The sequence below is a fragment of the Mycteria americana genome, chromosome 24 (assembly GCF_035582795.1).
Source record: "Mycteria americana isolate JAX WOST 10 ecotype Jacksonville Zoo and Gardens chromosome 24, USCA_MyAme_1.0, whole genome shotgun sequence".
In the NCBI taxonomy this organism is placed as follows: domain Eukaryota; kingdom Metazoa; phylum Chordata; class Aves; order Ciconiiformes; family Ciconiidae; genus Mycteria; species Mycteria americana.
In genome coordinates this window covers 5454374-5478695 of record NC_134388.1, presented here as the reverse complement: position 1 = coordinate 5478695, position 24322 = coordinate 5454374, and the positions used below count along the sequence as shown (strand labels likewise).

The following is a 24322-nucleotide window of genomic DNA, read 5'->3' as shown; positions in this document are numbered from 1 at the left end:
CCTTCTCCGGCATCGCTGCCCCGTCGGCGGCTGCCAACGTGCCGGGGACGCCGCGGGGTCGCGGAGGTCCCCGCAAGAGCGGCGACAGCACCGGCAGCGGCCTGATCCCCGTGGACCCCTCCGTTCCCGGCACCGGGGCTGTTGCGGTGGCACCGGCCGGCTCAGCCCTGGCACGGCCACACCGTCCCGGGGACGGGCAGGTGTCGATGGGACAAAAGGGAGCGTAACGGAAGCGTGAGACGCCGTCCCCCGCCGTCCCAGCTCCGACACCGGTGGCTGTGGCACCCCGGGCCGGTGTGGGGCCGAGTCCCCATCTCGGGGGAGAAGTTTGTGGTTGACTCCAAGAGGACCCCCCCCCCCCCCGGGTCCCCGGGTCCCCACCCGCTGGGCAGCCTCCGCTGCCCCGCCGTGCCCGCTCCCGCTCCCCGCCCCGCAGCTGCGCCGCGGCCACCCCGGTGTCAGCCGGAGCCGGGGCATGAGCTCAGCCGGGTGCGAGGCACCGGGTGGCACCGGCGGGGGCGGCGGGGGGCTGCACCGGGGGCCGGCCCGGGACCGGGGGGTGCGGTTGCAGCCGTCGGGGCCGGCTGTGGGGGGTAGCGGCGGGGGATGCGGTTGCACCCTTAGCACCGTGCGCACCGGGACCGGCAGCCCCGGGGGTCCAGGAGCCCCCGGGTGGGTGGCAGCCCCCGGGGATGGTGGCAGCCCCGGGGCCAGGGTGCCGGTGCGGGCGGCTCTGGGCCCGCCCCGCATCGCCCCCCGCATCGCCCCTCGGTGAGGGGCGGCGGCCGCTTTAAAAATGCAAATCACCCCCCTCCCCGCGCGCGGCGCGGCGGCCGTCCGGCCAATGAGAGGCGGCGGCCGCTGGCTGCGGTAACCGCTGCCGGGCGCGGCGACCAATGGCGAGGCGGCGCGGCGGGAGGGGGGCGTGGCCCGCGCCTCCCCCGCCCCCGGCGCGGTCCCGGCCCGGAGCGCGCGGCCCGGAGCGGGCGCGGGCGGCGGCGGAGCGGAGCGGGGCGGGGGCGGCGGCGGCCCCGCAGGTGAGTGCGGCCCCGCCGGGCCCGGGTCCCGCGGCCGCCCGGTCCCGCCCGCGGGCGGGGAGCAGGGAACAACCCCCCCCCGACCCGCCTACGGGAGCGGGGTGCAGCCCCCGGCCCCGCCGTGCAGCCCCCGCCGCTCCCGCGCGGTGCGTGGGTGCAGCCCCCCGCGCCCCCCCCCCCCCCCCCCCGCTGCAGCATCCCCTTCCCCGGGGCTGGGGTGCAGCCCCGCGCCCCCCCCCCCCCCTCCTCGGCGAGAGCCCCCCCGCCGTGCATGGCTCCCCGCTGCAGCGCACCCCGCTTCGGGGGCCGGGGCAGCCCGCGGTGCCCCCTCCTCAATAACGCCCCACCCGCCCCCCCGTGCACGGGTGCAGCCCCCCCTCCCCAAAACGCCGCTCCCGGTGCTGCGGGCAGCCCCCCCCCCCCCCCCCCCGCGATCCCCCCCTGCAGGTGCAGGGCTCGGCGCTTTCCTTCCTTTTTTTTTTTGTGGGGGGGAGCACCCGCCCCCCTGTGCACGCCCCGGCCCCCCCCCGCCGTGCCTCTCCCTCCAACGGACCCGCTGCCCGGGGGAAAGGGGGGGTGCACGGCCCCCCCCTCGCGGAGCAGCCCCCGGCCCGGGCAGGTGCAGCCGTTCCCCGAGCCGGGCTGGATCCGGCCCCCCCGGAGCCCCCCGCAGCCCTCGGGGGGCCGCCCGCGTCCCCCGCACCCCACGCCGGTGAAGGTCACCGCTGCGGGTGGCCGGGGTCACCCGGCTGGGGGGGGGGGGGCGCGGGGGGGGGGTCCCGGGGTGGCCCTGGCACAACCCGGTAAGATGCTGCGCGCCCCCCCCGTACCCCCCGTCCCGCTCGGGGACTCGGTGGCCGCTGCCACCCCCGGGGACTTTGGCCGGCGGCGACGGGGTGGCGGGTTCACGGCGTCCGCGGCCTCTTGTGACCGGCGGCGGGTCGGGGTCCGGCCGGGCCCTGAGCCCCCCCGGTGCCCCCCCAGCCCCGCTTCCCCCCCAGCCTGGCTGGGGGAAGCTGAGGAGGCCGCGCTGAGCCCGCCCCGCTCGTGACACAGGTGGCTCAGGCTGTGCGGAGGGACGGCCGGGTTTGGGGGGCCGCGGCGTGCCCTAACCCCTCTCTTTCTCTCCCCCCAGACCCCCGGCGGATCGAGGATGATCGGGGGGGCCCCGCGAGCCCCCCAGCAGCCCAGGGTGAGTGGGGGCCCCCCCAGTCACGCCAAGCCCCGGCCATGCATGGTTTTTTAGTTTCCTGTTTTTCTCCGGCGCGTGATGGGGAGCGGGGCCGGGGGGACACAGCCGGGGGGGGGGGGGGACGCAGGGTGGGGGGAGGGGCACAGCCCGGGGGGGGCCACAGCCTGGAGGGGGCAGAGCCTGGGGGTCCCCCCTGCTGAGTCCTGGGGGGCTGCTCCAGCGGGTGACCCCCGGCACGGCTGGGTGCATTTGGGGTTCGGGCAGGGTGCGGGGGGGCTCGACCGCCTGGGTCCCCATTTCTGGGGGGAAGGGGTTCCCCCGGGCGGGGAGGGGGCTGGTGGGGGGGGGGTGGTTTCGGGGGGGGCTGGGGGCCACCGGCACGGCCGGGCGCGGGAGCGGCAGCCGTCACCGCGCAGCAGCCGCTCATTTATTATTTAGCTGCGTATCTGGTGTCGGGCCCGAGCGCTGCCCCGGTGGCCCCCCCCGGACCCCCGGCCCCCCCCCGGGGTGCCGCAACACCGTGGGGAGGGATCGCGGCAGCGGCGAAAACGGGGGAGCCTGCGGTTTCCATGGCCACGGGGCTGCGCCGCTTTCCCGGCAAAACCGATAAATATCGGTGGGTGCGGGGGGGGTCCCCACTGGGCCCCCCTGTAAGGGCCAGGTGTGTCCCCAAGGGCGCCGGGAGCTGAGCTGTGGGTCCCCGCGCCGCCGTCCCCCCCCCGTCCAAGATGTCCTACTTCACCGAGCACTTCTGGGTAAGCCTGGACCCCCACCCGTGGGTGCCCCCCACCCTCTGGGGCTCGCTGCGGGGGGGGCCCCCAGCCCTGGGTGGAGGGGGGGGGTTCATCGCTGCCGGTAATTTTGCAAGGCCCAACGTCTCCGTTAACGCTGCAAATTAATTGCTGAGGGAAGGGGGGAGCCATGGGTGTGGGTGCCTGCGGGTCCCCGGCTGCGGTGCTGTCCCTGTCCCCCCCCCGCCATGGGGATCCCCGTCCCGGCACCGCGGGGGGGGAAGTTGGCAGCGCCGCGGGGGCCGGTGCTTCCTGGTTCGTGTCTGCCGGGGTCCGGCAGCTGCCTGCATCTTCCCCTTCCTCCTGCCTCAGTTTCCCCAGGTGGGGTCACGTTGCCGGGGGGGTGGGGGGAAGCCACCCCCGCGTGTTGGGGGGGGGGGTGGGGAGCGGGGCAGCACCCAAAATAGCACCCGGCGTCAGGGCTCAGCCCACCCCTTCCTGCGCCGCTCACCCCGGGGAAACCAGGCGTCGGGGCCCCCCCCATCCCCCCCCGGCCGGCTCCAGCCCCCGCTGCCCCTGGCAGGGGTGGGGGGCTCCGCGCCCCCCTGTGCACCCACGGCAGGGGGGGGGTCCGGGCCACCGTGCCCCGTTGGGGTGTTTCCACCCCAAACGGTGCTTCCTGCCACGCTGCCTGGTGCTCCCGGCCGTGGCACCGTCCCGGGGAGGGCCGGGTGTGGGGGGGGGGTCCCTGGGTGCCCACGCCGCGGGGTGCTGGGTGGGTTTTGGGGGCTGAGGGTGGTCCCCTGCCAGGGCGAGAAGAACCACGGCTTCGACGTGCTCTACCACAACATGAAGCACGGGCAGATCTCCACCAAGGAGCTGGCCGACTTCGTCCGTGAGAGGTACGGGGCGAGGTGGGGGGGGGGGGGGGGGAGTAACCAGGGGGGGTCCCTGGCATCGCCGGACTCCATCCCCAGCGCCCCCCCCCCGCTGTCCCCAGGGCTGCCATCGAGGAGAACTACGCCAAGGCCATGGTGAAGCTGTCTAAGATGGCCACCAACGGGACCCAGCTGGGGTAAGCGGGGGTCTAGGGGGTCCAGAGCAGCCTGAGGTGGGGGGGGGGGGGGGGGAACCCCGCTCATCCCTGCCCACATCGTGTCTGTGTCCCCCCCCCCAGGACCTTCGCGCCGCTCTGGGAGGTTTTCCGCATCTCCTCGGACAAGCTGGCCCTGTGCCACCTGGAGCTGATGAAGAAGCTGCACGACCTCATCAAGGAGATCTCGCGCTACGGCGAGGAGCAAGGCCGGGTGCACAAGAAGGTAGGTACCCCATCCCCCCCGTCCTCCCCCGCCGCACCCCAAACCCCTCTGCTCACCCCCTTCCGTCCCTCCGTGTCCCCCCCCCCAAAGTCCAAGGAGGAGGTGTCGGGGACGCTGGAGGCCGTCCAGCTGCTGCATGGGGTGGCCCAGCTGCTGCCCAAGTCCAAGGAGAGCTACCACAGCAAGTGCCAGGAGTACGAGCGGCTCCGCAAGGAGGGCACCAGCCAGAAGGAGATCGACAAGGTGGGACCCGACGCGTCCCCTCCGATGGTCCCTGGCCCCCCTCGGCCGGTCCCTGTGTCCCCGTCCGTGTCCCCCCCCCCCCGGCTCATGCCCGTCGCTCGGTCCCGCAGGCAGAGCTCAAGTCCAAGAAGGCGGGCGAGACGCTGCGGCGGGCGGTGGAGAAGTACAACGCCGCCCGGGCCGACTTCGAGCAGAGGATGCTGGATTCGGCCATGGTGGGCAGCGCCGGGGGGCAGGAAGGGGCTCGTGCAGGCGCTGCTGGGGCTCCCGGTGCCGGCCGCGCGGTGCGGTGGTGCCACGGGGCGGGCTGGTCCTTGGGGACATGCCACCCTGGCTGAGCACCCTTCCATGGTGATGCTGGCCCGTGGGGACGTGCCGTCCTGGCTGAGCCCCGTTCCTTGGCGATGACAGGCCCTGGGGACGTGCCACCCTGCCTGAGCACGTGTCCCTGGGCATGTGCCACCCTGGCTGAGCCCCGTTCCCTGGTGACGCCAGTCCCTGGGGACATGCCACTCTGGCTGAGCTCCATTCCTTGGTGATGCCAGTCCTTGGGGACATGCCACCCTGGCCGAGGCCCGTTCCCTGGGGATGCTGGCCCCTGGGGACATGCCACCCTGGCTGAGCACGTGTCCCTGGGCATATGCCACCCTGGCTGAGCCCCACTCCTTGGCGATGCCAACCGTTGGGGATACCCTTCCCTGGGGACATTGGCCCTTGGGGAAGTGCCACCCTGACTGAGCCCCGTTCCCTGGCGATGCCAGTCCTTGGGGACATGCCACCCTGGCTAAGCACATGTCCCTGGGCATGTGCCACCCTGGCTGAGCCCCGTTCCCTGGTGACGCCAGTCCCTGGGGACATGCCACCCTGCCTGAGCCCCATTCCGTGGCGACACGCCACCCTGCCTGAGCCCCCCTCCCTGGGGATGCCGTCCCTTGGGGAAGTGCCACCCTGGCTGAGCCCCGTTCCCTGGCGATGCCAGGCCCTGGGGACATGCCACCATGGCTGAGCACATGTCCCTGGGCACGTGCCACCCTGGCTGAGCCCCCGCTGCCTGGACATGCCAACCCCTGGGGACACGCCACCCTTCCTGAGCCCCTCTCCCTGTCCGCACGCCGACCCCTGGGGACACGCCACCCTGCCTAAACCCCCTCCTCTGCCCCACCAGCGCTTCCAGGAGGTGGAAGAAGCCCACCTACGCCACATGAAGGGTCTCATCGGCTCCTACTCGCACTCCGTGGAGGACACCCACGTCCAGATCGGCCAGGTGAGTCCCTAGGGTGGGGGGGGGGGTGTGTGTGAACAACAACGGGGACAACACCGAGCTGTGTGTCCCCCCCCCCGTGCGTGTGTGTGTGTGTCCCTCCTTTTATTTTTATTTATTTATTTTTCTTTTTTACAGGTGCACGAAGAATTCAAGCAAAACGTGGAGAACATCGGCACCGAGATGCTGCTGCGGAGGTTTGCTGAGAGCAAGGGCACGGGGCGAGAGCGGCCAGGTGAGGTTGTGGGGAGCATCCCGGTGGGATCCCCCCCCCCCCGTATTTGCACGAGGGTGACGTTCCCCCTCCCGGCACGAGGGCTTTGCCCTCGTGCCGGGAGGGGGAACGTCACCCTCGTGCGAGGACGGAGCCACGGTGCGGGGCTGATCCCGCTCTCGGTGACAGGAGCGTTGGATTTCGACGAGTACCGCCTGGCCCCAGCGCAGGAAGGCAAGTACGTCTGCATCCAGCTGCCCCACGCCGGGGATTTTGGGGGTGTAGGGGGGCTGCTCACCCCTCTGTCCCCATCCCCGTCCCCCTCCCAGGACCCAAGAGGAGCCGTAGCAAAGCTTTCCGTATCCCTGGTTTGAGCCGGAAGGAGAGGGATCGCGATGCTGTGTAAGGTCCCTTCGTCCTGCGGCCCCGCGCCCCTTCCCCGCTTCGGGATCTAACGCTGCCCTTTGTTGTTCCCCAGGGAATCCCCGGATGCCGAGGTGGTGAGTATCCCAGCGCCAACCCTGGGGTTAGTTTTTTTCCATACTGGGAGAACTGGGGAGCGAGAACCTCTCCGAGCATCTCCCTGCAGGGCTGCCCGGAGGTGGATGAGGACGGGTTCACCGTGCGCCCCGACGTCGCCCACAGTATCCTTGTGCTGGGGGGGGTGTGGGGGTGTTGATTTTTGGGGTGTCCAAGGAGGGGGGGGGGGGTGGTCCGAGCATGGGGTGTTGCCTTGACGGGGGCTCAGCCGAGGCGGAGAACCACGACTCCTCCTCTAGCGACTCCGACTACGACGAGGATGAGCCCCGCAAGTTTTACGTCCACATCAAACCGGTGCAGCCCCGGGAAGCGGCCGGCAGCGCTGAGGCCACCGTGGAGCAGCTCAAGGCCACCGTGGGGAACCTCATCCTGCCCCCCAGCATTGGGGTGAGCCTCGAGGTGGGGCTGCAGGGTCCCCAGGGACCGTGCCAGGGCCAGCTGACCCCGTGTCCCCATTCTCTTGCAGGGCACCGTCAAGCGACAGTCGTCCCGTAAGTGCCGCCCCGGGGGCTCGGCCTGGCTGCGGCTCGGGGGTCCCCCGGGCTCTGTGTCCCCCAACGCCGCCTGTCCCTGTCCCTCCGCAGGGCACGTGGCATCTCTGACCCAGGCCCCGAGTGACGCGGACCCCGAGGGGACGCTGGCGGCAGGTGGGGCTGTGCTGGGGGGTCCCGAGGATGTGGGGGGGGTCCTGGGGACGTGGGGTGCAGTGGCTCTGCAACCCCTGGCATGTCCCCTCTCCCCGCAGGTGACGGTGCAGGGAGGGGACGCCCGGCAGCGCAGGTGAACAGGTACGGGGCAGGGAGGGAGCGGGGTGCCGTGGGGCGATGCACCCCACGCTGCCACCCCCGAGCCCCCTCCCTGGGGGGGTCCCGGCCGGGCACTGAGCCGCCCCGCTCTGTCCCCGGCGCAGCGGCCCTGGGAAAGCCCCCCCGGACGCAGTGCCCCCCGCAGCCCTCTTCGGGCCCCCCCTGGAGTCGGCTTTCGAAGCAGAGGATTTCCCGGGTGAGAATTCGGGGGGTCGGGGAGGAGGAGGGAGCAGGATGGGGGACCCCGGCGTCAGGGGCGCCGTGGCTCCCCCGCCGCAGTGCTCTGACACGGGGTTCTCCCCGCAGCCCCCCGCGCTTATGTCCTCACCTCCTCTTCCTCCCCCTTCTCCTCCTCCTCCCCGGAGAACGTGGAGGACTCGGGTTTGGACTCGCCCTTGCACCCTGCGCCCGGACCCTCCCCGGACTCGAGACCCTGGACCCCGCAGCCGGGGACGCCACAGAGCCCCCTCCCCAAGCGGGGTGGCCTGCCGGACCCCCCGCCGCCCCCGCCACCGCCCGCTACCCGGGACCCCGGTGCCTGGGTGCCGCGGCCCCGCAGCCCCGCCGGCCGCCTCCCCGAGCCCCCCGGCTTCGCCGTCTTCAGCAGCCCCGGGGCCGAGGGGCTCTGGGAGGACGCGGGGGCAGCGCCCCGGGGACGCAGTCGCTGCCCCGGCGGCCCGGCACCCCGCGAAGCCCCCTCGCCTGACCCTTTTGGGGAGCCCCTGCCGTGGATCAGGCCCCGCAGCCCCAGTGGGGAGCAGCCCCCGCTGCCCTGTCCTTCCTCCAACTCGGCCTCCTCCTCCTCCTCGTCCCCGGCCCCCCCCAGCGGGGGGGAGTCCTCCAGCCCCTCTCCGTGGACCTGCCAAGGGTCGGGGACGAGGCTGACCGAAGGCGGCACGCCGGCAGCTCCCCCACCGCAGCCGGAGCCGGGTGAGTGGCAGGGGTGCAGGAGCTGCCCCCCTTACCCTTAATTCTGCCCCCCCCCCCAGCTGGGCGCAGGGGCTCGCCCAGGCCCGGCTCGGCTGAGAACGGGGCTGAGCTCGTGGCACCAGTGAGACCCTGCTGGAGCCCCCCGGGGGGCCCTGCCATGCTGGGTGTCTCTCCTCACCCCCAATTTGTGCCCCCCCCCTCCCCAGATGCTCCCCCCGCCCGGCTCAGCGCAGCCCCCCGGGAGGTCCCGCTCGTTGCCCCCCCTCGCCGCTCCCGCACCAAGAGGCCGGCGGCCGGCCCGGCTGCGGGCAGCAACACTGACCTGGTGCGTGGCCGGGGAGGGGGGAGCGGGGCTGGGCTGCGGGACCCCCACGGCGGGGGCCAAACCCAGATCGCCGCCCCCCCCCCAACGCCGTCTCGCCTCGCAGTCGCGCTCGCTGAGCCCCTCGCCCTCCTGGAGCTGCGGCCCCTCGCACTCGGCGCCCGCCAGCCTGGGCGAGCGGGGCTTCTTCGCCGTCTCCCAGCCGGCACTCGGTGGGTCCCGGGGGGCTGGGGGGGGGTGGCAGGGTGGGGGTCCCGTCCGTGCTCTGACCCCGTCTGCCTCCCCAGGGCTGTCACGAGGTCCCAGCCCTGTGGTGCTGGGCTCGCAGGACGCTCTCCCCGTGGCCACCGCCTTCACCGAGTACGTCCACGCGTACTTCAAGGGGCGCGACGCCGACAGGTATGGGGGTCCCGGGGTGGTCAGGGCCCCCCCCCCCCCCAGCCGCTGCATCCTGCCTGGGGCATCCGCTGACCCCCGGCCTGTCCCCGGCAGCTGCCTGGTGAAGGTGACGGGGGAGCTCACCATGTCCTTCCCCGCCGGCATCGTCCGCGTCTTCAGCGGGAGCATGGCCCCCCCCGTGCTCAGCTTCCGCCTGCTCAACGCCGGTGCCATCGAGCAGTTCCTGCCCAACGCCGAGCTGCTCTACAGGTGCGGGGACGCGGTGGCACCGCGGCACCGGCTGCGTGGGGATGCCTGGGGAGGCTGGCGGTGGTGGGGGGGTGCAGCAGTGGGAGCTGGTATTGGGGTACAGGGGGATGCAGGAACCTTGGGAGGTGGGGGATGCGGCGATGGGGAGCTGGTATTGGGGTACAGGGGGTGCCGGGGGGCACAGGCATCCTGGGAGGTGGTGGAAGTGATGGGAAGATGTATATCGGGGTACACGGGGTGCCTGGATTCCTGGGGACGCCTGGACGTCCTGGGAGCCGGTAGATGCGGTGATGGGGAGCTGGGTGTCGGGGTACACGGGGTTCCTGGGGTTCCCAGGGCCATCCTTTGGGAGCCGGTGGGTGCGGCGAGGGGGAGCCGAGTATTGGGGTGCCGGCTTTCCTGGGGTGCCCAGGCACCCTTGCCGCTCTGACCCCGTCCCCGCAGCGACCCGTCCCAGAGTGACCCCAGCACCAAGGACTTCTGGCTCAACATGGCGGCGCTGACCGGGCACTTGCAGAAGCAAGCGGAGCAGAGCCCGGCCGCCTCCTACTACAACGTGGCTCTGCTCAAGTACCAGGTGAGCCCCGGGTGGGGACGCCCGGGACCCTCGGGTCCCCCACCCAGCTGCTGGAGGCGGGAGGGTCTCGGTGCCCCCCCCCCGAAGCCTCCCTGATCCCCCACCCCCCCCCCCCCCAGTTCTCGCGGCTGGGCCCCGGCTCGGCACCGCTGCGGCTGTGCGTGCGCTGGGACTGCTCGCCGGGTGCCACGCGGGTCAGCGTCGAGTACGGTTACAACGCTGGCGCCCTGGCCCTGCCCGTGCCCCTCGCCAACGTCCACGTCCTGCTGCCCGTGGACGAGCCCGTCGCCAACCTGCGGCTGCAGCCCGCGGCCAGCTGGTAAGGGGGGGGGACGGACACATGGACACAGGACCGGGGGTCCCAGCCCAGGGTGGGAGAGGGGAACCCTGGGCTGGGAAACAGGGTGCTGATGGGGTGGGGAAGGTAGGGACGCGTCCCGTAAGGGTGGGAGCGGGGGGGACGGGGTGAAGCGGGTGGGGTTTGGGGGTGCGGGAGCTTGGGGACGTGCCCGTGTCCCGGCAGGAACCTGGAGGAGAAGAGGCTGCTCTGGAGGCTGCTGGACGTCCCCGGTGCCCCGGGGCAGGGAGGTGAGGCTGTGCCCGCGCCGCTCGGAGGGCACGGGGCAGGGGACCGGGGTCCGGCCCTGGCCCCTGCAGACCCCCCCCACCCTCTCCGCTGTTCCCCCCAGGCTGTGGCCGGCTCTCGGCCAGCTGGGAGCCCCTCTGCGGGCCCAGCAAGCCCAGCCCCGTGGCAGCCCAGTTCAGCAGCGAGGGCAGCACGCTGTCGGGCGTGGAGGTGGAGCTGGCGAGTGCCGGGTACCGCATGTCGCTGGTCAAGAAGAGATTTGCTACAGGTAGGGCTGGCGGGGTGCGTAGGGGGTGCGGGGTCCCTTCCCTACGACCCTGGGGGGCGCGGGGTCCTCTCCCCGTCCCTTGTGGCCCTGGGGGGCACGGGGTGCCTTCCCTGCTCTCCAGGGTGCGTGGGTTCCCTTCCCTGGGTGCGTGAGGTCCCTTTCCCGGGGTGGACAGGGTCCCTTCTCTGCTCCCTGGGGTGCGTGGAGTCCCTTCCCCGGAGGGCACAGGGTCCCTTCCCTGCTCCCCCTGGCCCCGGGGTGCAGGGCTCCCCTCCCTACCACCCCAAGCTCCGTTCCCCCCTCACTGGGCGATGCCCCGTGGCGATGCCCAGCCCGGGGAGGGTGCGGGCAGCCCAGTTCGGGGCCGGCATCGAGCCCCGGCCCCTCGGCGATGACCGTCCTCGCACCGGGCGTGTGCCCCCCGTCCTTGCAGCCCCTCCTCACTGCCTTTCCTCCACAGGGATCTACCTGGCGGGGTCCTGAGCCGCCTCCCGCCGGACCCTCCGAGCCCCCCGGGCTTCTCCCTTGATCGTGTGAACTTGAAACACTGGATGGAGGCTGGCCAGGGAGGGGTGCCGCCGGGTGGGAGCCCCCCTCCTCCTCCTCCTCCTCCTCCTCCTCCTCCTCCTCCTCCTCCTCCTCTCCCTCCGGCCCCCTGCTCCATGGCTGTCACCACATTGTCTCCTGCTGCCCGGCAGTCGGTCCCCTCCGCCCTCCCCTGTGCTGTGAAGGGAGCAGGAGCTGCTCTTTTATTAAACACTTTATTTTCTAATAACCCCCCCCACCGGCTCCCGCCTGCCTCCTGCTGTGACGCCCATCCCCGGGGCCTCCAGGCTCCTCCTTGGAAACGGGGCTCGGGCCGACGTGCCTCGGCTCCCCGGGGGCTCTGGCGTTGTGGGGCCGGGGGAAACCGAGGCAGGGAGCCGGCAGCGCTTTGCCGAGCCCTTTCCTTGCGTCCGCGGGTGCTGCTGCCCCACCCGCGGCAGGTGGACGGGCAAAGGGGTGGGCGGACGGACGGACGGACGGGTGGCCGGACGGGTGGCCTCACGGCACTTGGCAAGGGGACGATCCCCGCAGGAGATACCTGTGCCGCGGGGGCCGCGGCGCTCCCGGCGCGGGGAGAAGCGCGGTGCGAGGATGGCCCCGAGCTGGCTCTGCGACAAGGTACCGGGGGGGTCCGGGGGGGCTCGTGGCTCTTTGCAGTGCAGCGGGGGCTGAGCCGGTGCTCCTGGGCACCGGGATGGGGCCCCCACCTTGGGCAAGGGCTGGCCGGCTCTGTCCCCAGCCGGCTGGGCTCTCTGCGGTGCCGGTGGGTGAGCCGCGGCCGGGCTTTTGCCGGGGTCTGCCCGGGGGACCCCTGTCCCGGTGCTTTGTCTCTGAGGGTGAGGGCTGCTCACAGCAAACCTGGGTGGGCTCCTTGCACCCGGGACCACCCCGCCACCACCTTGCCATGTCTGGAGCCACTGTTATCTCCTTCAGTACCCCCCCCCCCCCCCCCCCCCCGCCGGTGGGTCCCAGGGGGCTGCGCCCCCTTGCCGGCCATCCCCTGGTCCCGGGGCTGCACCCTGCCTTTGCTCTCCCAAAGGAGCCCGGCCCCACCCCAGACCCAGCAGTTCGTGGCTCTCTCGGGCTCTGCTGCACGTTCCGCGGCGCAGCTGGAGGAGTCGGACTCTGCCCTGCACCCAAGGGTGCCCTGCCCAGCCTGGGCTCCCGCGGCGCGGCAGCAGCCAGCTTGCCGGTGACCTGTGGCGCGGTGCAACCGGCCGGCGTGGGGACATCTCCCCGCTCCGCAGGGAAGGATGCTGCGCCCCGGCCCAGGGCATCTCTCTGGGCGCGGGTGATCGGGGGCTGCGGGGATGACCGGTGCCGAATCCCGCTCCCCGTCTCTTGCAGAGCGCGTCCCCGCGGTGCTACAGGCTGGGGCTGTGGGGTCTGGTCACCGTGGGACTCCTGGGGCTCTGCTACCTGCTCTACCACGGTGACCGGCTGTGGCCCAGCGTGGTCCCCAAGCTCAGGACCCCCCCCAGCCCCTGGGCAGCCCCCAGGCTCCCCCCGCCCCGGGCTCTGCCCACCCCCGCCCCGTGCGTGGCCAACGCCTCGGTGCGCGACGTCTCCGGCTTCGACAAACTGCCCGGCCACGTGCAGGACTTCATGCGGTACCAGCACTGCCGGTCCTTCCCGGCGCTGCTCAGCGTCCCCGGCAAGTGTGGGGGGCCCGAGGGGTCCCCCGGCATCTTCCTCCTCTTGGCCATCAAGTCAGCGCCGGTGAACTACGAGCGGCGGGAGGCGATCCGCAAGACCTGGGGGCAGGAGAGGGCCTTCGAAGGAGCCTTCATCCGCAGGCTCTTCCTCGTGGGGGTGGCCCCCAGCGCCCGGGATGCCAAGAAGCTCAACCGGCTGCTGCGGCTGGAGCAGCGGGAGCACGGGGACGTGCTGCAGTGGGACTTCAGGGACACCTTCTTCAACCTGACGCTGAAGCAGGTGCTTTTCCACGCCTGGCTGGAGGAGCGCTGCCCCGGCGTCCGCTTCGTCTTCAACGGGGACGACGACATCTTCGTCAACACGGACAACGTCGTTCGCTTTGCGATGACCACCCAGGGCGCCCGGGAGCAGCACCTCATGGTGGGACAGCTCTTTGTCAACCACCGTCCCGTCCGGCTCCAGCGCAGCAAGTACTTCGTGCCCACGCAGCTCCTGGCCTCCGAGCGGTACCCACCCTACTGTGGCGGCGGTGGGATGCTCATGTCCGGCTTCACCGCCCGCGTCATCTCCCGGGAATCGCGGAACGTCGAGCTCTTCCCCATCGACGACGTCTACCTGGGCATGTGCTTGGAGAAGGCAGGGCTCCTGCCCGCTTCCCATGCCGGCATCCGCACCGTGGGCGTGGGGGTGCCGGCCAACGCTGACCCCTTCGATCCCTGCTACTACCGGGAGCTGCTGCTGGTGCACCGCTTCGTGCCCTACGAGATGGCAGTGATGTGGCAGGCCATCCACGAGCCCCGGCTGCTCTGCGGCAAGAGGGTGAGCATCTTCTAGGGCGGCCGAGGAGGACCGAGAGCCGGGGGGGGGGGGAAACGCTGGTGCAACCTGAGGGCTGCCGGGGCTGCGGTTCTCGCCAGATCCCTGGTAGCTGCTGCTGCTCGGCGCTGCCACGCTGCGAGGGAGGGTCCCCGGGTACGCCGGGGCTGACCCCCACCTCCACCGCGGTCCCGCTGGGAGGGCAGAGCGGCGTCTGCCATGCCGAGCGCCGGCTCCCACCGTGGGGACTGCTGAGTGCCACCACGCGCCCATCCTGCCCCTGGCCTGTTTCTGCCTGGTTTTACCCCAGATCTGCCATCCCGTGGCCGGAGGAGCCCCAAGGGAGAATAAACGAACCTGTGCTGTTACTGAGGACATGGGGTCTGGAGCCTTCCTGGGGGACCGGGGTGCAGGGAGGACAGGGCTGGCTTGGGGGGAGCACGGGCTCGGGGGGGGTGGGCCCTGCCCTGGGGGTCCCTCTGCAGAGCCCCCGAGGTCCCTGCGCTGTCCCCGGCCCCGTGAGCAGGCGGCGGGGGGACGGGCTGCGCTGCGAGGTCGGTGATGACCCTCGGCGGAGGCAGCCCCGGCCCCGGTGGGACTCTCGGTCCTGGGAACAGACGGTCCCGTGCCGCACCGCGCCGCAGGCACGTGCCGGGCTCAGGGCCGTGGGAGGGGGATACCCGCGGCGGGCGAGGAGCAAAGCCCAGCGGGATGGGGCCGTGGCCACAGCCGCCGCCTGCCCGAACCTCAGGGTGCCGTGCCGCAGGCGCCATGCGGTGCTGGGTGCTGGTGGCTGTCGCGGCGGAGCCGGTACGGGCACACGAGTTCATCCGCGCCCTCGTGGAGGGGCACCCGCTGGAGCCAGCCCCCCGGAAAGCCTGCGGTGAGTGCCGAGCCCGGGACCCCCGTGCCGGGATGTGCCACGGGCACCGTCACTCTTCCTCGCTCTCTTCCAGCCAACCTCCCCCAGCAGCTCCACAGCAACCAGACCCCCGCGTCCCCGCTCCCTGCGCGTCCCCGCTCCCTGCGCGTCCCTTCTCGCCTCACCCCAGCTGGCAAATGTACCAAACTTTACTAGAAACCTGCCCCATCCCGCCGTGGCGGGGGCAGCGACAGGCAGAAGGGGGTTAAAAGACAAGCGGCATCGCGTGGGGGGCCTGCCTGACGCAGGGGAGGGGGAAGCGGGGCCGCCCTGCGTGGCGGGGGGCGATGGGGGCCACGTCCCCCCCACGCTGCCGCCCCTCCGCTCGCCCCGCAGCCATTAAAGCGCATCGAAGCATCGCCGCGGCCGTGCGTCCGTCTGTCGCTGCCTGGTGCTGGGGAGGGAGGTGGGTGGCCGGGGTCCCGGCTGGGGTGGGCTACCCGCGGGCTTTGCTCCGGCCGTCCTGCAGTGCCTCGATCTTAGGGGCCAGCTCCCCGAAGGTGGGTCTGGTGCCGGGGGTGAAGGCCCAGCAGCTCAGCATCAGCGTGTAGACCTGGGGACAAGGGACGGGGCCGTCAGGGCAGCAGAGCGGCCCCCAGGACCCCCACCAGCCCCCGGGACCCCTGCCAGCCCTGGCAGGGCTCTCACCTCCACGGGGCAGCCGGCCGGTGCCGGGAGACGCCGGTTGTCCTTCAGGAGCTCCAGCAAGTGGCAGATGATTTGCGCCGACCTCTTGGTGCCCATCATACGGAGGAACTCCTACGGGCACGGGGATGGCCGTCAGTGCGGGGCCACCGTGGCCGGACGGGGGGGGGGGCTCATCCTGAAGGTAACGGGTCTGGCATGGGGGCAGCGGGACCCCAGCTCCGGGGAGGGGGGGGTCTCACCTCTGAGGGGCTCTTGGTCTTGTTGCTGTAGGTGAAGAGCTCGTAGAGGAGGACCCCGAAGCTCCAAATGTCGGATGCCCGGGAGAAGACGTTGTCTGCCAGGGACTCGGGCGCGTACCTGCCGGCGGCAGGGTGCTGAGCACCGGATCCATCCGGGCCGGCAGCCCCGTGTCCCCACCTCGGTGCCACCCTCACCAGAAGACGGGGCTCTGGCCGGGTTCCCGCACCACGTAATAGTCCTTGTCCTGCGGCAGCAGCTTGGCCAGCCCGAAATCCCCGATCTTGACGTGGGTCTCGCTCTCCACCAGGATGTTCCTGCTGGCCAGGTCCCGGTGCACGCAGCGCTGCAGCCCCAGGTACTCCATGCCCTGTGCAGGATGCAGCCGCTTGCTGGGGCCAGGACCCGGCAGCATCGCTGGGGGCTCGCCCCAGCCGGACCGTGCCCCCCGGGGTGAGCCACGGCATTGCTCCGGCCCCATCTGTCCCCGCCGCGGGAGAGCGGGACCCCCTTTGCCGTCGGCCCCCGCCGTCCCACCTTGCAGATCTGCCAGGCGTAGAGGAGCAGGGTCCCGTGGTCCAGGCGGGGCTGGTTCTTCTGCAGGTAATCCCTCAGGCAGCCGTTGGGCAGGTACTCCATCACCAGCCGCAGCCCACGCCGCCCTGCACGCACGTCCGTCACCCACCGGCCAGGACGCGGGCAGAGCCGGGGCCGGGCGCGGGCAGCGTTACTCCCTGCCCGCTCCCTGCCCGCCGCCGTGCTCACCCCGGCTGTAGCACACGCCCCGGTACTGGACGATGAAGTCGTGCTGCAGCGAGTGCAGGATCTGGATCTCCCTCTCGAAATCGCGCAGCTCCTTGGCCGAATCCTGCTGCAGCTTCTTCACCGCCACCAGCTCGCCCGTGCTGTCGCCCAGCGGGTCGTAGCGGCACAGCTCCACGCTCCCAAAGTTGCCCTGCCCCGGGAGAGCCAAGTGGGGATGGGGGATGCTGGGGTGTCTCGGGGTGGAGGGGGGGGGGGGGTGTGTGTCTCAGAGACCCCCACCATGTCCCCAGCACCCGCTCCACCCCCCAGGTCCCACACAGGGGTGAGGCCGCAGCACAAACCAAGCGTTTCCCAGCGTCGGAGGGCAAAGCATCGTCCCAGGAGCCGGGGACGTTTCATGTCCCAAATGCAGGTAAGGGCGAGAGGAGGGTGCAAGAAACCCGTGCGCTGAGTCCTGGGGGACGGGACCCCCTCTGCCCCCCCCCCCCCCCTCACCTTGCCCAGCAGCGAGATGTACTTGAGGTGCCGCTCCTCGAAGTGCGTGGGGTCCTGGCACATGGCGAGGGGCTCGTACCCCCAGAAGCTGTCCCGGAGCGTCACGTTGGTGGGCGACAGGTCCAAGAGCAGCTCGTAATCTGGGGGAGGCAGGCGGTGAGGGCACCGTGGGGGGGCCGGAGCCCGTCTCCCCCACCATCCCGGGGCTCACTGGAGGTCATGAGGTTGTTGAGGTCCCGGATGAGGGCGCGGAAGCAGGGCCGGCGGCAGGGCTGGTAGTCCATGCACTGCGTGATGAGCGTGGCCAGCTCCGTCCACTTCGGCGCGGGGAGCTGGAGGCTGCTCTGGTAGAAATCCAGCTTCTGCAGGGGTGGGAGAGGGTGCTCAGGCTGGCTGTGGGGTGCCCGGCCCCAGGACCCCCCCCAGGCAGCCCCCGACCAGCCCCCACGCTCCTCAGCAGGCTGTGCAAACCCCTCGCCCTGAGCATCACCCAAAGGCTGCGGGACGTTAGGCTGGGGGGGGTGGTTATTGCCGGTCCCTGCGGCGCCGGACCCGGCGGCCACCTCCGCTGCACACCGAGGCTCGGGGACTCCGGAGCCCCGCGAGACCCCGGCTCTGGGTGCCATGGGTGCCCATTTCCCCCCAGCGATGCCCCTTTTCCAGTGTGACCTGGCTCACCAGAGCCTCTGGCCAGCAGAGAAATCCCAGGGTGGGACGGGCAGCGCGTGGTCTTCTCGGGGCGGTGGGTGAGCGAGCAGAGTCCGGGGGCAGCGGGATGGGGCAGGAGGGTCGGGATGCGGCGGGATGGGGCAGGAGGGTCGGGATACGGTGGGACGGGGCAGGAGGGATGGGGCAGGAGGGTTGGGATGGGGCAGGAGGGTTGGGATGCAGTGGGATGGGGCAGGAGGGATGGAGCAGGAGGGATGGGATGCAGGGGGATGGGGCAGGAGGGTTGGGATGGGGCAGGAGGGTTGGGATGGGGCAGGAGGGATGGGATGCAGGGGGATGGGGCAGGAGGGATGGGGCAGGAGGGATGGGATGCAGGCGGATGGGGCAGGAGGGTTGGGATGGGGCAGGAGGGATGGGGCAGGAGGGTCGGGATGCAGCAGGACGGGGCAGGAGGGTCGGGATGCGGCGGGATGGGGCAGGAGGGATGGAGCAGGAGGGATGGGATGCAGGGGGATGGGGCAGGAGGGTTGGGATGGAGCAGGAGGGTCGGGATGCGGAGGGATGGGGCAGGAGGGATGGGGCAGGAGGGTCGGGATGCGGAGGGATGGGGCAGGAGGGATGGGGCAGGAGGGCCGGGATGCGGCGGGACGGGGCAGCCTCACCTTCTGGGGCTCCAGCAGGCTCACGGGCATGGTGCCACCACTGAAGATCTCCCAGAGGGTCGCCCCGAAGCTCCACTTGTCGGCCGGCAGCGCCAGGCTCTTGGGGTCCCTGAGGCACTCCGGGGCCACCCAGGGGATGCGCTCCACCAGGACTGGGGAGAGGGGGACGGCCCCGCTCAGCACCCGCCGGGGGGGCCCTGCCACCCCCCCGACACCCTGGGTGGGCCCGGGCACTTACTCTCCTTGGCCAGGACGGTGACGCTGACTCCGGGGTCGTTGAGCTTGATGAAGGGGGGGCTGCCGCTGGCCGTGTCCCCCTCCCGGGTCAGCAGCACCTTCTTAGCGGAGACGTTGCCGTGGGTGATTCTCTTGTCCTCCTGGAGAGGGGAGAGGGACGAGGGGCCGTCAGCGCAGCCCCAGCCCGTGGGGCAGCCCCACGCACGGGGCCGAGCCCGGTGCCGGCCCGGGTGAACCGACAGGGACGCATGGCAGTGGTGGGCCACCGACGCATGGGGGCTATAGGCCGTGGGTGCAGAGGTGCTGAAGGGTGCAGCTGCACGGGAGCCCCGGGACACGGGTGCATGGGACCTGCAGGACACGGGTGCACGGGAGCCCCAGGACACGGGTGCATGGGACCTGCAGGACACGGGTGCACGGGAGCCCCGGGACACGGGTGCATGGGACCTGCAGGACATGGGTGCATGGGACCTGCAGGACATGGGTGCACAGGAGCCCCAGGACACGGGTGCATGGGACCTGCAGGACACGGGTGCACGGGAGCCCCGGGACACGGGTGCATGGGACCTGCAGGACACGGGTGCACGGGAGCCGTGGGATGAGGACACGGCAGAGCCGTGGGATGCTGACACGCAGGAGCCGCAGGACACGTGGACCGCGGGACACCGACGCTCGGTGCCACGCCAGCAGCCGGCTCACCAGGTAGTTGAGGGCGTACGCCAGCTGCTTGGCCACCTGCAGCTTCCAGCTCGTGGTCACCTTGCCCTTGCCTTGGTTCTTCTTCAGGTAGAGGTCCAAGGGCCCGTACCTGACGTACTCCTGCACCATGATACCTGCAGGGGGACGGCGCGGGCAGGTCCAGCGCGCGCCCTCCTGGCAGCGCGGCCGCGGCAGCGCGGTGCCCGGCGCGGGGGGACGGGCACTCACTGTCCTTCCCGAGGCTGACGCCGTGCAGCAGGACCAGGTGCTTGTGGGAGAGCTGGCTCATGACGCTGGCTGCCTCCAGGAAGGACTGGGAGCGGGGAGAGGCCGGCTGGGTGGGGGCCGCGGGGACCCCCCCGCCCCCGTGCCCGGCCGGGGGGCTGCTGCCGCCTCACCTCGGAGCAGTTGCGGTGGCTGCCGTCCATGACCTTGAGCACCACCTCGGTCTGGTAGTACCCGTCCTCCTCCTGGTCCCGCTTGACGCCCTTGTAGATCTGGGTGAAGGTACCCTGGCCCAGGCTCTCGCCCTGCCGCGAGAGGAGGATGCTGGGGGGGGGGGGGGGGTCCCTGCCCGCGTGCCCCCTCCCGCCGGCGCCCCGGCCCCCCCGTACCCGCGTGAGGCTCTGGGGGTCGATCTTGTGGAACATCATCTGGTTGAGGCTGCGGCGGGGGGCGGCGGGGGAGCCGGGGGGCCGGGGGCAGCCGCTCCGCACGATCAGCAGGTTGGACTTCTCTGGGGGGGGGGGGGGCAGCCGTGAGGGGCGGCCGGGGCGGGCTGTGCTCGAGCCGTGACGTCACACAGCCCGCTCCGTGACGTCACAGCCCGCCCTGTGATGTCACGCAGCCCACTCTATGATGTCACACAGCCCGCTCTGTGACATCACAGCCTGCTCTGTGACCCCACACAACCTGCTCCGTGACGTTACGCAGCTCATTTTATGATGTCACATAGCCAGCTCTGTGACGTCACAGCCTGCTCTGTGATGTCATGCAGCCCACTCTGTGATGGTACAGCCTGCTCTGTGATGCCACACAGCCTGCTCTGTGATGTCACACAGTCCTCTCCATGATGTCACTCAGCCTGCTCTGTGATGTCACACAGCCTGCTCTGGACCTCACACAGCCCGCTCTCTGATGTCACACAGCCCGCTCTGTGACCCCACACAACCTGCTCCGTGACGTCACGCAGCTCATTTCGTGATGGCCCACAGCCCCGGCTCTGCGATGAGACAGCCCGCTCTGTGACGTCACACAGCCTCCTCTATGATGTCACACAGCCCGCTCTGTGACGTCACACAGCCCGCCCCGCGCCCTCACGCGCGCCCCCTCCGCGACCTCACGCCGCCCCGCCCTGTGACCTCACGCCGCCGCGGGCGCGCGCAGCCCTCGCCCCGGCCCCCGCCCCGGCGTGGCGGCGTCACCTTTGGGCAGGGGCGGGCAGCAGGCGGCCGGGCGCATGCGGGCACCCTCTGCCTGCAGCCCGCAGCGCCCGTAGGTGCCCAGCAGCTCCCGCAGGCTGCAGAACCGCCGGGCCACCCCCGAGAGCCAGAAGTTGCCGTCCTCGTCCCTGCGGATCAGGCAGCGCTTGTAGTCCTGGCCGGAGCGGGTCTGCGGGGCGAGGGCCAGGCTCAGCGGCGTCGGGGTCCCCCCCGGGGAGTCCCCCCAAGTCCCTCCCGCCCCGCGGGTGCCCGCGGCAGCCCCAGGGCCGCGCCCGTCCCAAAGGGCCGTCACCGGCGGCACCGTCCCCGCCAACGCCAGGGCTCAGCCCTGCGCTTCCCTCCCCGCCGCCGGCGACGCCCGCGGCGGCCGGCACGGGAGCCCGCACGGTGCCGCGCGGTGCCAGCGCCCCAGTGCCCGGGCAGCGCCGGTGCGGGTCTCACCTCGGCGCAGACGGTCAGCAGGTAGCTGTCGAAGTCCTGCGGGCTGCGGCGCAGCAGGTACAGCCCCGGGCGGCTCCCCGCCACCTTCAACTTGTTCGTCGCGAATTCGGAGCTGAGAACGGCAGGGCTGGGTGGGGCACAGCGCGGTCCCCCTCGGGGAGACCCCGGGGACCCCCATGCCTCACCGCTCTGCCGCGCTCTCCCCAAAGCCGGTGGGCGCCGGGGTGGCCTGAGCGTCACCGGCCCAGCGGGCAGGATGGGGACCGGTCCCCCCCGCTCCTACCCGAGCGATTTGTTCCCCCGTCGCCCGTGCGCTGGGGGTGGCGAGGTTGGGGGTCCCCGGCACCCACCTGATGGGCCCGTGGCACTGGTTCTCCACGTCCTCCAGGAGCCGCGGAGGGGCCACCTCCTTGCAGAAGTAGTGGTGGGCATCTGCCGTCAGGCGGTAGTAGCCGTCGACGAGAGCCACGAAGGAGCAGGCTTGCTGCAGCGTGGGGAACTCCACCTCCTGGGACCAGGCCGGGGGGTGGGGGGGGTCACCCTCACACCAGGCCTGGCCCCCCCCACCCTGCCGGGGCTCCCCCCACGCCTCCCCAGCTCACCAGCGCCCGGTTGTCTGTCTTGGTGAGGGTGACGATGCGGTTCTCCACCGGGTTGCCCTCCCGGCTCACCTGCTTGATGCTGATATCAGCGATGTCGGGGAAGTCGCAGAAGTGCTGGCGGCTCTGAGGGGGACACAACCGGGGCTGGCCTCCGCGTCCCCCCCCGCCTCGCCCCACCGCGGGACCCCCCGGCGCAGCCACCCGCCCGCACCTCGGAGCCGCCGCAGCTCCAGGAGACGCCGCTCTCGCCGGCCACGTGGATGGTGATGTCCGTGGCGGAGCTGGGTGAGCGCACGTGGAAACTCTCCTCCGCCCAGCGCCGTTGCAACCGCTCCAGGTCCAGCAGGTACTTGAGCTTCAGGTAGCGTCCGTCCGTCTGGCAGCCCCCGATCTTCCGCAGGGATTTACTGAAGCGGCGACGGATGCGCTTGCGGGTGAGGAAGCTGTGCTGCTGGATCTGGCACCGCAGCGGCTCGGGGATGCAGGACTTGTAGCTGCCAGGGACGGGGAGGTGAGGCAGCGGTGGGTGCCGGCCTGTCCCCAGGGACGCTGGGCTGTCCCCATGGGTGCCGGGCTGTCCCCACGGCCCCCAGCTCACCTGACGTGGCTGAAGACCTCGTCGGGGCTCTGCTGCTTCTCCTTGGCGATGCGCAGCATGTCCAGCACGGCCAGGCTCAGGCACTCCTCCTGCTTGGGCAGGCTCAGCGCCACTGCCACGCGTCCCTCGATGAAATCGCTGCGGGACTGGGGAGGGCACAGAGCCTGGGGGGGGGGTTCCCTGCACCAGCCCCCCACTTGGCACTTCTCCTGCCCGGGGATGCTGCAGCCAGGAGACCTGATGCACCCCAAGACCCCCCCCCCGGTCTGTGCACGAGGCCATGGCAGGTGTCGTGTGTGTCCCCCCCCTCAGCTAACGGGAGCTTCCAGGGTGGCCCCTGCTGACCCCCCCATCACGCTGGGCCGGTTGCGGGGTGGTGGGGTGGCTCCAACCCCAGTCCGTGCCCCGGTGCCCGCGTGAGTCACATCCTGCCCTGGGCTCTGGTTTCCTGCTCTGCCTGGGGGGCAAGCAGAGCCAGCTCCGTCCCTGGGGCGTGCATCAGCCAGCGGCCACGGTGACCCCCATCTCAGCAACCTGGGTGCCCCATGCCCGGCGTGGGATGCCCACAAGCAGCTCCAGCTGAGCCATGCAGGAGGACCCATGTCCCGCAGGCATCGTGGCCAGGGACTGGCGGGTGCTGGAGGAGGAGGAGGAGGGTGGCACAGTCCAGGGTAGCGAAGGGCATCGCTATGCTGAGCTCGACATGTCCCACACCCCCGAGAAGCCACGTGGGACCTCGCCCTGGGGCCCCAGGTGTTGGGGACAGGGATGGCAGCCTGGCAGGTCTCACCTGGGCAAAAAGGTAGTCGATGACGGGGTAGTCCAGGACGGGGCTGGCCCGGTCATTCAGCAGCTGGAAGCGGTGGGACTGTCCCAGCCCACACCAGTTGGGGAAGAAGAACCTGATGGGGAGAGCGGAGGGGGCTCAGCGCCGCGTCCCCCATAGCGCACAGCCCCTATCAGCCGTCGGAGACTCCCCGGGGAGCGGGGCCGGGGCCGGGCCGGCCGCACCGCCGGGGGCCGTACCTGATCCTGTACACCACGACCTGGCTGCGGGAGTCATCGATGGTGAAGAGGTGGCTGGGGGGGAACCAGCAGCTGAGATCCTCGGTGGCCAGGGCGAAGAGCGGGTGGCAGACGGGCAGCACGCCTGGGGACAGAGCGGCGTCGCGACCCCTGCCGAGGACGGGCAGAGGGGTACCCCGAGCCCACGGCCGGCGCCCCGAGCTCGCCGGCACCGGGGGACGACGCTCACCGCAGGCTTTGGCGGCGCGGACGCACAGCTCCTCGGCCGTGTACTCGCCGAAGGTGAAGGTGAGGACGCCGGCGGTGGTGCTGGGGGGGCTGCGCGGGGCGGGGGCCCGGTGGTACAGGTACACCTGGAGCGTGCCGGTCTCGGTGGAGGAGAGGCTGCAGGAACGCTCCCCGATCAGCGGGGTGTCCTCGCCCAGCGGGGCCATGGCAGGCGCTGCAAGGACAGGGGGGGGCTCAGCTGGCGGCATGGTCCCCGACGGCGGTACCGTACCCCCCCACAACGTGACCCCCCTGTGGGGGGCAAGACTTTGCCCCACACGTGCCCTTCCCCGTGCATTTCCCTCGGCATCCTCCCTGGGGTAAAACCTGGCAGCCGAGCCCGCAGCATCTCCAGGGCTGGGGTCGGCCCAGCCTGGGAAGGATGAAGGGGAAACTGAGGCACGCAGCCGTTTCTCCGGGCGTGGGGATAAACCCACCCTCCTCAGCCCGTCCCGCGGCCGCTCCTCCTCGCCAGCCAGCCCAGGGCCGTGCGCCCATGCCCCGCGTCACTCCCGGGCGTGGGCAGGGTGGACTCGGCTCCATCCCCGTGCCCGGCCGGGCTGCCTGGACCCCGCAAGACCCCCGGTGCTGGGGTTGTACCTGCTGCCGTGCCGGCGGCCTCGCTGGTGCCCGTCTGCTCCGGCCCTGGGGAGTGGGTCCCGGGCAGGGCTGCGCTGCTGGGTCGGGGTTCTTGGGCTGCGTAGGCGGCTGCTCGGAGGCTGTGAGCAAAGCAGAGAGTAAAAAAACCCCTCGGTGACTTCCTTCCTGCCCACAGCCTCCTCGGCGGGTGGCTTCCTGGCGAGGGAGGGGGTACGGGGTGGGGGGCAGAAAGGAGCCACCCCAGGGTGAAGGGGCAGGGAGCCCCAGGCACCCCGCTCCGTGCTGGGCACCCCAACGGACCTGGGCACCTCGCTGGCCCC

General features: G+C 71.8%; 2 protein-coding genes across 3 annotated transcripts; one reads left to right on the top strand and one right to left on the bottom strand.

The window, feature by feature from the left end:
• Window positions 1–955: 955 nt before the first annotated feature.
• On the top strand, window positions 956–11295 carry FCHO1 (FCH and mu domain containing endocytic adaptor 1). Of its 2 annotated transcripts, none has more exons than XM_075524315.1 (29): window positions 956–1037; window positions 2173–2229; window positions 2904–2984; window positions 3771–3862; window positions 3961–4035; window positions 4138–4279; window positions 4370–4522; window positions 4633–4737; window positions 5688–5786; window positions 5922–6018; window positions 6187–6231; window positions 6327–6399; window positions 6476–6497; window positions 6587–6641; window positions 6746–6924; window positions 7004–7028; window positions 7122–7184; window positions 7283–7325; window positions 7448–7539; window positions 7650–8273; window positions 8480–8598; window positions 8702–8807; window positions 8883–8994; window positions 9154–9243; window positions 9688–9820; window positions 9940–10139; window positions 10344–10408; window positions 10510–10674; window positions 11135–11295. In XM_075524315.1, the coding sequence occupies exons 3-29, from the start codon at window positions 2958–2960 to the stop codon at window positions 11155–11157; spliced, it is 3024 nt and encodes a 1007-aa protein (XP_075380430.1). In that variant the 5' UTR covers window positions 956–1037; window positions 2173–2229; window positions 2904–2957; the 3' UTR covers window positions 11158–11295. The 2 variants fall into 2 exon arrangements, with proteins under 2 accessions (XP_075380430.1, XP_075380429.1); XM_075524314.1 differs by having other exon boundaries at window positions 9088–9243.
• Window positions 11296–14831: 3536 nt separating this feature from the next.
• JAK3 (Janus kinase 3) lies at window positions 14832–24119 on the bottom strand. Its single transcript, XM_075523940.1, has 24 exons — window positions 24003–24119; window positions 23365–23577; window positions 23136–23259; window positions 22900–23011; window positions 22110–22255; window positions 21723–22005; window positions 21512–21634; window positions 21260–21417; window positions 20910–21021; window positions 20451–20637; window positions 19641–19762; window positions 19425–19556; window positions 19255–19339; window positions 19027–19160; window positions 18329–18467; window positions 18091–18242; window positions 16971–17121; window positions 16760–16899; window positions 16265–16454; window positions 16037–16161; window positions 15697–15869; window positions 15502–15619; window positions 15263–15373; window positions 14832–15167 (listed from the first exon to the last, which is right to left on the bottom strand). The coding sequence occupies exons 2-24, from the start codon at window positions 23567–23569 to the stop codon at window positions 15051–15053; spliced, it is 3339 nt and encodes a 1112-aa protein (XP_075380055.1). The 5' UTR covers window positions 23570–23577; window positions 24003–24119; the 3' UTR covers window positions 14832–15050.
• Between the last annotated feature and the right edge of the window lie 203 nt (window positions 24120–24322).